The sequence below is a fragment of the Elgaria multicarinata genome, chromosome 13, assembly GCF_023053635.1.
Source record: "Elgaria multicarinata webbii isolate HBS135686 ecotype San Diego chromosome 13, rElgMul1.1.pri, whole genome shotgun sequence".
NCBI classification, from domain to species: domain Eukaryota; kingdom Metazoa; phylum Chordata; class Lepidosauria; order Squamata; family Anguidae; genus Elgaria; species Elgaria multicarinata.
Window position 1 is genome coordinate 4,094,893 of NC_086183.1, and position 12,831 is coordinate 4,107,723.

Consider the following 12,831-nt stretch of genomic DNA (forward strand, 5'->3'; position numbering starts at 1 on the left):
CAAAACAATTAATTGAATATTTATTCAAAATCCGAAGCACCCACCGCAGGCTTGCCGAGGGAGGGAGGGAAAAGAGAGTGAACGCCTGTTTTGCAGCCGTCGTGGCGGGGCACACCAAGCAGGGTATGTCTCTTCATTAGTGTTTTGGTGCTTTTGAAACATTTCAATTCACCATTAAAAGGACTCTTCTTAAACAGTATTAATACATTTGTGGATTCTTCCCCTGTATGGCTTGGGACCGAACTATCTTCTCCCATAAAAATGTCCCTGGGTTTTAAGACCTTCTGGAGAAGCACTTCTAGGAAAAGACCACCTCAAGTGCCCCCCTGCCGCTCCTTTGCTTCTTAACGCCCCCGGGGTATGCAACCCCACCGCCCCCTTTCGGAACCACTGCCTTAGATCTTTAGCTGGATGGGCAAAATGCACTGCCATTGTGGAGGACTTCCAGCCCCTGTCTAGAGTGGAGGCAGAGGTTAATTTCTAAGACAGCTCTGGGATTCAGACCTTGTCTAGAAGCATTGGCTGGGTTCAGACAACATGATTGTAGTGGTTAAATAGTTGATAGTTGGTTATTTAACCCATCATGGGTTATCATGTTGTGCGGAGGGAGCTTTTTAAAACCAATTCTTGGTTATTTGGCCCAAATAACCAACACAACCAACCAACACTGTGCAGAGTTAGCTATTTGAAGCACCATTGGTTATCATGTTGTGTGGAGGGCACCGTTGGTTATTTCCTCAGCCACCATTGGTTATTTTGTCAGCCACAGAGTCTCAAGGCAAGTGTGGTGAAAGTGGTGGCTGCCAGTCTAGTCCAACTGGCAGGATAGATGTTCGGCAGCAATGGCTGATGGGATACTAGCGGGAGGACTAAGGAGGGAGAGATGGGGATGAGTGAGTCAACTCAGTGTGGGCTAATAGTCAATTCAATCTTGGCCCTTTCTACACCTTCTTCCGGGATCGTCCCATGTGTCCAAATGGAAGCGTGATGTCTGGGATGGGAGGAGGGATGTCACGCAAGTCAAGGGCACCATTTTTTCTTTAAAGGGACAGGAGCTGGAGCGAGCTCGCACTCCAGCAAAAAGTAAGTAGGGAAAAAGGCCCCTACCTTGCTCCTCCCACCCCTGATTCCTCCTGGCTCCTTCCTTCTACTGATCCCTGCTACTTGCGGGGAGGAGGGAAGAAGCTGGGATGGGTGCCCACACCCATGGGCAGAATCAGGTTTCCCCAGGGATCATTTATCTTTGAGAAAACCTATGCTTGTCCCCCTTGCCCCCAGGAGTCCCTGTGAGTCATTTGGACACACAGGATCTCAACCGTGTCCAGCCTGGATTTTCAGTCTGGTGTAGAAACGGCCGTTGACCCTAATCCACACCACCGTTGATTATTATCATGTGGGAATATACCCTCTAGATAAACACATGTCGAGTTGATTATTACCCCACCGTTGTCTATCGTGTTGCCTCTTACATGAAAATCTGTAGGGTCAGCTATGACCCTTCTCTGATGAGAGAAATGCAACCAGCACAAGCGAAAGAGAGGAAGAAATGAATCTGTCCATTTTTGCTTCTTTCAGTTCCTCATTTTTTCTAATCTTAAATTTGATTCCTCCCAACTTTGAGTCATTTTTGTGTGCATTTCTCCTAATGCATTTTTACCATTATCGTCACACACACACACACACACACACACGTATATATTTGTGTGCGTCTTCCCCAATATACATATTTTCGCATGTATTTTTTGATTGGAGAACTCCACCGCAAAGTTCAAAGAGGCAGGAGGGCTGGATTTGGGCCCGGAGCTTGAGATTCTGCAACCCTCGTGTAACATGTAGCCAAGCTCAAGAGTTCAAGGCCAATGGAAGGGCAGCAGGAACTTGGAACGTTTGCCTTGGTCAATCCGTGACACTTTATCCTATGACCAATGAGGCATTCCCTCCTCAGTGTCTACAAAGGACACATTCTCAATGGAATTTGTTAATTAAAAGCTATTCTGCTTTGATGATAAGAATGTATTAACAGGCAAAAAATATATATCTTTTTTTGAAGCTGGTGAAAATTTTGGTTTTTACTCTAGTAAATGGTATGGGGGTTTGAGCTAATGGCATTATTAAAGTAATGTCCTGAATGGAGCTGTGGGCAGGAAGTAATAGCATTAGAAGATAATCAGTGAATCAGACAAGGGTGGGGGAAACTGACGATTAATCTTTCTGGATAATGACTTCCCACGCTTCGTCCATGGATGGATTTTTTCCAAGGTGACAGAAGAGGCAAGCAGTCGGGGTGACGGTGGGTGGGTGGGGGTGTTGAACAGCTTTAGCTGCAAGATATGACCTTAACTGGAAGCAAGGCAATTAATCCAGGTTTGCTTTTCTTTTCTTTCGCAGGGCCCACAAGGCCTGAGGGGGTATCCTGGAATGGCCGGCCCTAAAGGAGAGATGGTAGGTGCTCCAGGCAGGAAGGAAATGGTTAATGTGTTGATGAGGTCACCCAAATTCACCAGGGCAACGTTTCCGCTTTCTTTGGGGTGAACACAAAGAGATCACTGTGAGCCTTAACATGCGCACAGACACACACGCACACTCTCAAAAGCCAGAAGCTAGGTACATACGTTCAAGATTACATTTGTAGTTCCTTCAGAGTAACCAGAATTATCCATTTGCAAATGGAGAAAGAGGGTCCGTTTGTTAGTCAAGATGTTTTAGGGCTGGTTCACACTTTCACGTTAACCGTCTGATGACTGCGACACGCAGTAGTGACTTTTTTGCATGTGGGTGGGCCATTACAGATGGGGACAGTGCAGCTAGAGTGTTCAAATCAACTTCCAATGGAGCAATTTACCACTTCTCAGGTATACGACTGTCCTGGTTTTAGGGTGTGGGCAGAGGGGAGGTGATGAATTTTGAAATGCGGGTGGTCATCACGACCGTTCCCATAGCCATACCCCAAGAAAAGTCCAAAACTTCAGGCAGCCACGTTGATCTTTATCAACAAACCAGTTCTAGCTATTTCATCTCCATCAGGAGCAGGTCTTTGGCAAAGCTAATGGATCAGAATTCCCCATTCCAATTGAAGCTATCCTAAAACATTTTGCATTGCAACAAGGAACAATATATTGTGGCTGGGAAAATTCACTTCTCCCTAGCTACTGTGAGGATTGCAACTCCAAGGGAACAGGACATTCTTGGTGGGGTGAGGTGGCAGATGGCAACAAGTCCTCTGCTGATAAAGGAATGCTAGTACTGTGTCGCTCTGAGATTGCCTTCACTACACAAAAGAAGAGCCCCTGCTGGATCAGGCCCAGGGTCCATCTAGTTCAGCTCTCTGTTCACAAAGTGGCCAAATAGCTGTTGATTGGGAACTCACAAGATGGACATGGGTGCAACAGCACTCTCCCGCCCATGTTCCCCGTCAACTAGTGTACATAGGCTCACTGCCTCTGATACTGGAGGTTGCACTTAGCCATCTGGACTAGTAGCCATTGATAGCCTTCTCCTCCAGGAATTTATCTAACCCCATTTTAAAGCCATCTGAATTGGTGGTCATCACTACACCTTGTGGTAGTGAATTCCATAGTTTAACTATGTGCTGTGTGAAGAAGGGCTTCCTTTTATCTGTCCTAAATCTCTGGGTGTGGGGCACAGAAGAATGCTTTGGGGGCTAGCCCTCTTGGGCCACATTCCATGTTCTGGAAGGGAAGCAGAGACTATGCACCATAGGAAGACTGGGCACATTGGAAGCTGCTTTATACCTTGTCAGACTATTTGTCTGACTAAGCCAGTTTTGTCTACTATATCTGGCAGTGCTTCACCAAAGGCAATGTCCAACTGTGCCATGCCATTAGCACAAACGATGTGCTAGCGGAAACTATGCACAAAAGAAGAACACAGCTAAAGTTACCTGTGTGCAAGCATGGTTGCACAACTGTTTGTGCACTATGCTTGTGCAAGATGTTGTGAATAAATCTTACGCAACCCATGTGCAACGGCTTGAATAACCTGTTGCACAAGCATAACGGGCAGCTGCAACAGGAAGATTCAGCGGAGCTCTGCTTGTGCTAGTTCAGTTTATGAAATGATGCCATTGGATACGGCCCTAAGGTCCCACTTCTTTGCTCTGTACAGCTAGAACCCCAAGGTAAACCAACCAGCGCTCGGTGCAAAAGGCAAACATCTAGAATGAAATAATTCAGAGCCTAGGAATTTGTTTTGAGTAGCAGAACCGAACTGAGTTCGCAGTCCAGCTGCACAAAAATCCACACCTGGTTACGCCAAACTCTCTTCATTTCAGCAGTATAGATTATCCTGTGTGTGTCTGGGGTGTTGGTGGCCATTTTTGTTGCTGCTATTGTTAAATAGAAACCCTTGGCCATCTGCAAATCATCCAGATCTCTGCCAGTCAATCCAAACCTATGTTCTGCCCAGCCCTGCTCTAACAGCACCTAGCACACTCATTCTACTTAATACATGCTGTATTATGTCATGGCTGGGCTTTTGTGTGCTGATTTGTTCTGTACAGTCTGAGGAAGCTGGAAAGGCACTCTCTCCCTCCACATTGTCTGAGGGTGGACTTTGATCTTGTAGCATGGAATGCTACATGCCTCATTCTCCCATCCCCGCCTTCATCCGCCCTACCAAAGGGAGCAGTGTTGGGATAACATGGTTGTTTTTGCAGTGTAGGTTCAACAGCCATAGACGTTTGTTAGTATGATGTGTCATACAGTGTTGTCTTCTCTTTATTGTGTGTTTTCCACAGGGCCCTCACGGCTATAAGGGCATGCTTGGGACCATTGGAGCTGCAGGGCCACCGGTAACTTCTTTATATTTTTCATTCTTTTTGTTGTTGTTGTTGTTCCTTGGTGAACCGTACACATTCCTTATGGACCCATGTTTGAGCCCTTTCACATCCCCAGGGCCAGCCCTACTGTTAGGTAGAGTTGGGTAATTGCCAAAGATGGCAGATGCATGGGGGCAGCCAGCATTTCTCCGGCCGTTCCGCCTGAGTCCCCTAGCCATTTCCCTCTGCTGGAGGGCAGAGCTGTGTGTGCCACATGACCTGTCCTTCAACTAGACTTCTGGTCTCAAGTGCAGTGGTGGGCATTGTCCGTTAGCCAGTATTGAAGTCAAATTGAAACTGCCAGTCCAGGTTGCTTCTGCATGTGGAAGAGGCAGGGGGCGCCATCTTGTTCTTTGCCTCAGCGGCAAAATGGCTTGAATTGACCCTGGGCATCCTGGGTAGACCTTAAGGGGTGGGAGTGAGGGAAGTCCCTTCTCCGGTTTTGGTTAGGGATGGCAGAGCAGAACCAAAACAGGATTTCCCGGGAGAAGTCACTTTTTAAAGTCAAAGATGGTCCCTCTGACAGTGGCAACTTGTTCTGGTGATTGCATATGAACTGTGGGCTTCATGAATCATAGCATTTTGTAGTTTTTATTTTATTTCTGTACTGCCCAATAGATGAAGTTTTCCGGGTGGTTCACAAAAGTTAAAACCACAAAGTACAGCATAAAATATTAAAAGTGGAAGCTTAAAACCACAATAGAAAAGTACAGCCAGAATAAAACTGAGCAGCAATGCAGAGATTTAAAATACAGATTTAAAACATCACACTAAAAGACTAGGATGCTAAAATACTGGGAAAATAAAAAGTCTTCACCTGGCACTGAAAGGAGTACAACATAGGTGCCAGGTAAACCTCTCTAGGGAGCTCATTTGACAGCTGGGTGCCACAGCAGAAAAGGCCCTCTTCTTGGTAGCCACCCACCTCACTGCCTGAAGATAATCATAGAATCATAGAATCATAGAATAGCAGAGTTGGAAGGGTCCTACAAGGCCATCAAGTCCAACCCCCTGCTCAATGCAGGAATCCACCTTAACGCATCCCTGACAGATGGTTGTCCAGCTCCCCCTTGAATGCCTCTAGTGTGGGAGAGCCCACAACCTCCCTAGGTAGCTGATTCCATTGTCGTACTGCTTTAACAGTCAGGAAATTTTTCTTAGGGTCTGGGAAGGAGGTGATCCTTCAGATAGCCTGGTCCCAAGCCATTTAGGTCTTTGAATGTTAATACTAGCACTTTGAATCCGGCCCAGTGCAGCTGGAAAAATACTGGCGTAAGGCGGATTTCAAATGTTGAGAGTGCTTCTGGTACAGGATCTCATTAAAGCAGCCTTCACAAATGTGAAGTTTTGGACTGCAACACCCATCAGCTCCAGCCAGCATGGCCAATGGTCAGAGGTGTCGGGATGCATAGTCCAAAGCTTTCCGTATTGAGGAAGGCTGCATGGATTTTTATTGCTGGATCTATTATTTAGCATTCTATTTCTGCCATTTCCCACTGCCGTCCTTTCGATGCTTTAACTGCTGCTGGTATCAATGTTTGTATTGTTCTACTGAATGAATAGTATAATTTCCCCCTCCTGTTTTGACAAGATGTTGTTTATATTATTTTGTAAGCTGCTTTGATTGTTTTGACATAGCAGTGGGGTGTTACCGCCATATTGTAGATGTGAGGGAGGAATGCGTGAACCTCAGAAGTCAAGCAATTTTGTGATTAAGGACGCCATCATCTGATGCATGTTTAGTCAGGAAAAAGTCCTACAACTCCCAGCATGCCCCAGCCAGCCATGCTGACATTGGCATGCTGGGAATTGGAGGACATTTTTTTCTGTCTAAACATGCATAGGATGACATCTTGCAGGAAGGATTGAACCAGGAGTTTCTTGGTTTTCAGCTTTCACACTTACATTGCAATCTGACGCATGTTCGCCTGGAAATAAGTCCTGCTGTGTTCAGTGGGACTGACCTCCAAGTCAGTGTACACAGGACTGGAACCTTAGCCACTATACTAGCCCACTCTCAAAAGGCGCAAGTTATCATAGAATCATAGAACAGCAGAGTTGGAAGGGGCCTACAAGGCCATCGAGTCCAACCCCCTGCTCAATGCAGAAATCCACCCTAAAGCATCCCTGACAGATGCTTGTCCAGCTGCCTCTTGAAGGCCTCTAGTGTGGGAGAGCCCACAACCTCCCTAGGTAACTGATTCCACCGTCGCACTGCTCTAACAGTTAGGAAGTTTTTCCTGATGTCCAGCCGGAATCTGGCTTCCTTTAACTTGAGCCCGTTATTCCGTGTCCTGCACTCTGGGAGGATCAAGAAGAGATCCTGGCCCTCCTCTGTGTGACAACCTTTTAAGTATTTGAAGAGTGCTTCAAATACTTATCTATCAGGGGCTGTCATTATTACTACTTTTTTTTGGGGGGGGGGCATAGAGCAATATAGCATCCACACTCTTCTCCTGAGTTTCCGGACTTTTTTGCTCTTAACATGATTTTATTGATTTTATTGATTTATTATTTCACTCTATTTATATTCTGCCATACATCAATAAATACATAAATTTCAGAGGAAATGACAAAAATATTAAAACAATAAAACACAATAAATAAACATAAAATAAAGTCTGCAGTGAGAATTGATCGTAGTGGCAAAAAGTGTGTGTGCAAGAGGGGAATCTTAGGCTGACACCAAAATGTAAATAGAATTGGTGCCAGGCATACCTCTTTGAGGAGGACACCACAGAGAAGGCCCTGTCTTATGTCACCACCTGACATATGTCCCTAATGGTGAGGACAATGATAACCCCTCCCCCTGATCCAAGGGGACAGGCAGGCTGGTACAGAGGGAGTTGTTTGTTCAGATCTTGAGTGTGGTTAGATGTGGATTCAGAAGCTCTTCCCAATTGGCTCTTCATAAACAATTTGAATGGGACTGCAGGGACATTAGACACATCTGTGCTGGATTCCATATTCTCCAAAATGAACTATTACAGAAGCTTGAAAATACTGTCCCATTTTCTCTTTAATCAGAATATATTTGTTCTAGGGTGAAGAAGGTCCTAAGGGGCCTCCAGGACAGGCTGGTGAGAAGGGAGACCTTGTGAGTAGAATCTTTCGATGAAATGTTACGTTTAATTATTATTATTATTATTATTATTATTATTTATATAGCACCATCAATGTACATGGTGCTGTACAGAGTAAAACAGTAAATAGCAAGACCCTGCCGCATAGGCTTACAATCTAATAAAATCATAGTAAAACAATAAGGAGGGGAAGAGAATGCAAACAGGTACAGGGTAGGGTAAGCAGGCACAGGGTAGGGAAAAACTAACAGTAGAAAGTAACAGTAGAAGTCTGCACAACATCAAGTTTTAAAAGCTTAATCTTCTTAAGACCATCAGAAGAGCCCTGAGGCTGGATCAGACCAAGGGTCCATCTAGTCCAGCACTCTGCTCACACAGTGGCCAACCAGTTGTCGACCAGGAACCCACAAGCAGGACACAAGTGCAACAGCAGCCTCCCACCCATGTTCCCCAGCAACTGGTGTATATAGGCTTTATGCCTCTGATACTGGAGGTGGCACATAGCCATCAGGACCAGTAACTATTGATAGCCTTCACCTCCAGGAATTTATCCAACCCCCTTTTAAAGCCATCCAAATTGGTGGCCATCACCACATCTTGTGGTAGTGAATTCCATAATTTAAGTGTGCGCTATGCGCTTTTCATGAGAAAAAACAGCCTCATGTCAAGGGCACTAATTTAAACTGTACTGGTGTAATTTTCTCTGTAACCCCTCTTCCCCTCATCCCAGGGGCTCAAGATCATGTGACAATCTGTTAATTACAACCCCGCTCACATAACATTCATCATGGATGTTTTATATATATTACAGTTATTGTCCATCCTTCCCCCCTTTATTTCACTGGAGCCAAACCTTGTCCAGCCTCGGTTCCTTCCATCTCCACCCCCCTTCCCCACATCTGCTCATTAACTCGGCCATCAAGACAAAGATGCAAGTTGACTTGTACTTGGTACAGAAGGGATTACTGGATTCCAGCCCCCCTGCTGGAGTCCCAAATCGCATTATGAATTGGGCTTCTGAAGTTTATCCAACTATCCCCACCACCACATGCACAAACACACTATGCGAATCATGCACACATGCCTTGCCTTCTCTGCTCCTTCAACCCTGATTTCCAGGCTCCTGCCCATGAGAGGGTAGCTGGGAACTTCCCAATCCCTTTCATATTAGAACATAAGAACTGCCTTGATGGGTCAGAATAAGGTCTGCTGGTTCCAACAGCAGCCATCCAGATGTCTCTCGAAGCTCTGTTGTTTGTTCCCCAGAGGTATATCACATCTGTAAATGGAAGCTCTGTTTAGCCAGCGTTGTAGTGATAAATGCTTATCATGACGGTGCCTATAACCACGCCCCCAAGGAGAGGCCAAAAATGCAGGCAGCTGTGTTGACTCATAGCAGCAAATGAGTTCTAGCAGTTTTCATCTCTCCCAATAGCAAGGGGGAGGGGTAGGCTCTTCACAGCACCAGGTCCCTCGGAAGCTCTGTGGTTTCCCTCCCCCAGGGTGGCATCGGGTAATCCTGACACCGAGGAGGGGGCGCGGGGGTTCTGGGCAGCCATCCAGGGACCAGAGCTGCCTCCACCCTCTTCCTAGTGGAAGACAAACATTTGCAGGTCGCCTTCCCTCAGGCACTGCTCAGCCACATCTCTGCCAGTGTGAGGCTTAGGGGTTGTCTTGACGTTGTCTTGTGTGCCCTCGCCTCGCTCCGGAGGAAAAAGTCGGGGTTAAGTCCATGACATTTTTCCTCCGCAGCTTCGGCAGAAAGCCCTGGGGTGGACGTGCGGTTACAGTTGCGTCATGTAATTGACGCTGCGCCACCACACAGGGTCTACACTAGTCTTATAACGTTGCTAGTGTCCCTTTCTAACGTGGTTCTCTGTATCAGTTCTCTGTATCACGGGGCACACTAGCGTGACTTACGTTTAGCTGTAACGTTACTGCAGGGCACATTGTTAAATCCTTTCCGTTGTTCTCCCTCTTCTCTGAGAGTAGCAGAGTTGCTGGGTTTGCTCCGCCCACTGCCTGCCTCATTCCTAGCCAGCAGTGGAGGGCAATAGTCATAAGCACACACAAACCTCCTCCCAAAACTTCTTAATGCAGTTCCCAGGGAATAGCCTGAGTGCATAAGAGCCAGCCAGTTTGCTGAAGCTAAGCAGGGCTGGGTCTGGTCAGGGTTTGGATGGGTGACCAAATTGAAAAGCTTTAGCAGCAGCCCCATTTTGGACTGGGACCAGAGACCCTTGTTAATTTTCCTGCACGGAGTTACAGCGATCCTTTGAGCGCTCCTCAGCTCCTTTGCAAAGAGGGGGGAAATGTTAAAAAAAACAAAATATAAAAAATCAACCGATGACCCAATTTGATTCAAATTTGGTATTTGAATTACTGTGCCAATTTTGGTGTCTTTATCTATAAAGCTTACGCAGATGTAAGCATTTGTTTAAAATCCTGCTCCTGCGCCCACAGCAGCGGCTCGGGCGAATCTTTTGCAAAAGGAGCACAATTAACGTTGGATGCTTGGGACTACTTCACAATCAAAGCAGATTCTAAGGTGGAAAACTTCTGAGTCCTTTGCATGCAATTGTCAGTGACTGCACAGTATAAGGCTGGTGTGATTTATCTGCTGTAGCAGATAAGATAGCAAACGGGGCGAAGGAAGGAGAACAGGAAGTGGGCGGAGCAAACCCAGCAGCTCTGAGAAAGGCAGAGGAAAATTACCGGTAGGACGAAGCACATGAATCTGTAGCCACGCTGGAACTAAGAAACACAATCTGTAAGCACGACTCATTTACAACATTGGAGACCCAGGGTCACGTGACGCTGTGCATCACAGTAACACATTCAAAACGTTTGAATAGCATCAGTGTAGATTCCCACCAAGTGTTTAGACAGCCCCCTCCCCCGGTCTTTCATAAAGCGAATGAGTCTTAATTACTCATTCCACCTCAAAATAACAAAATGCTTTTTGTGGGGAAAATTCATCCCCCCATCTCTGCTACTGTAAGCTTTGCAGAAATTCTCAGTTTTGTGGCATCCCTGCTAATCAATAGCTCTGGTGCTGCATCCCCACAAGGGCTGCTTCTGCCACACCACTGTATTTAGCATCACGCCTCCATAGATACACTTCCAATTTCCTAAATGGTGTTGTGTTTCCTAAAGGCCTAAATCCCAGAGTAATGTAATACCCAGGACCTCACCTCTTCTTTGCAGTCAAAATCCAACCTTTGACTTTCTCCAAATTAAATGTATTGTTTAAAATTTTGGGGCGGGGTGGCCGTTACAGACAGTGCAAAAACCATAGTCAGTTTCTGCACTGGGATTCATGGTTCTCATATGTATTGGCTTACTAACAATGACACTTTACTTTTTAGGGTGCTCGTGGTTACAGGGGCCCTCAGGGAGGAATAGGGCCCAAGGGGGCGCATGTAAGTATTGGCTTTTTCCATCCACCTGATGGGATTTGAGGAGACATGCGGAGGGAAGCTTGCTTGATTTCCTACCCCGGTCAGAGCAGCATGAGTGAAGCATGGGCATTGTAGTGGTGTTAACTGTCTCGCCCCACTTTTTTTTTTCTTGTAGGGACTTCCTGGGATTGATGGTAAAGATGGCACCCCTGGAATTCCTGGGGTGAAGGTAAGAAAAAGTACAAAGTGGGCCTGATACATCTGTGTGGGGGTTGTGGAGGAACCCGAAAGGGCAGGTTCCCTTGGTTCGCTGAGTGGCGGTCAAAGACTCTCAAGACACAATTTCTCTCATCTTGGAAAAGTTTTATTACGAGCAGCCTGCAGTGCTGCAAGGTGGCAAACCCTAGAGGCTCTGAAGGACTGCCCACTAGTTGTAGGCAACGCTAAGATACTTATAGGGTAACATCCTCAGAAACAACAACAGAACTTCCTCATATAATAAACCAATCATAATACAGTTTTACAATACAGTAACCAATGATAGACAAGGCGTTTATGCATGTGCAGAGTGCAGATAATTCTAAGGCTAGAAAAACAATACGTAGATGGGTATTGCAATCCTGGAACATCTGTTCCTTTGTGGTTACTACTCTTCCTGTCCTCGCTGGGAGGTTCACACTCTGACTAATGTGTCAACACTTCTTGTTGGTTGAGCAAGTGTTGCTCAATATATTTTCAGCTACAGTCTGGGTCAAATTGCTATAAAACTCAATTTCTAATAGAAAGGGCTTACATCAAAACAGGGTGGGCACAGATAAAACAGCCCATTCACACATTTCCTCGACAGGGCTGACCTGCGGCAGTTTGGAAAATCTAACAGCCCCCACCCACCCCGCCGCCCGCTGTGCATCTTTGCTGTGGTAAAAAATGAATAATAAATTGAAGTAATTGATACTTCGCTGCCTTATTAGTTTATATTGTTGATTTTATTGAACTCGTTTTTGCATTATTATGTTTTAATACAACGCCTAGAGAAATGTATTTTACGAGGCGTTTAATACATTTAGGATGCAATCCTATGCATGTTTAGACAGAAAAAGAGTCTTACGGGGCCCACCATGCTGGCTGGGGAATGCTTGAAATTGTAGAACCTTTTTCTTTTTATCTAAACATGCATAGGATCGTGTCCCTTTTGAATAAAGAAATATGTTATAATCAGAGGGCACAGTTGGCCATGAGGGGTCTGGGAAGGAATATTCATCCTCCCAAATATTTCCCCCCCCCTTTCTTTTTTGAACTCTAATGTGTGGAACAAAGCTCACCCACCCAATGAACTTCACCCCTTTTGTGATGCCCCCTGTTTCCCCCCCTGGTGCTACTACCACCTCTTCTATGATGCCTGACCCTCATCTCAACCCAGGTAGAATATGTGGAGGGGCTTTAGAATCCAAACTAGCCCATGAGGCCTTTAGGAGGCAGCTGGACAACCACCTGTCAGGGATGCTTTGAG

The 12,831-nt window shown here is 45.9% G+C and overlaps 1 protein-coding gene across 3 annotated transcripts in view; it reads left to right on the forward strand.

The window, feature by feature from the left end:
- The window catches only part of COL9A2 (collagen type IX alpha 2 chain), a 69,229-nt gene that overhangs the window by 35,402 nt on the left and 20,996 nt on the right, over nucleotides 1-12,831 (forward strand). For all 3 annotated transcript variants that reach the window (XM_063140218.1, XM_063140216.1, XM_063140217.1), the window contains 5 exons: nucleotides 2,389-2,442; nucleotides 4,757-4,810; nucleotides 7,881-7,934; nucleotides 11,289-11,342; nucleotides 11,497-11,550. In XM_063140218.1, coding sequence (XP_062996288.1) covers nucleotides 2,389-2,442; nucleotides 4,757-4,810; nucleotides 7,881-7,934; nucleotides 11,289-11,342; nucleotides 11,497-11,550 — 270 coding nt within the window. The remainder of the gene's footprint in view (nucleotides 1-2,388; nucleotides 2,443-4,756; nucleotides 4,811-7,880; nucleotides 7,935-11,288; nucleotides 11,343-11,496; nucleotides 11,551-12,831) is intronic.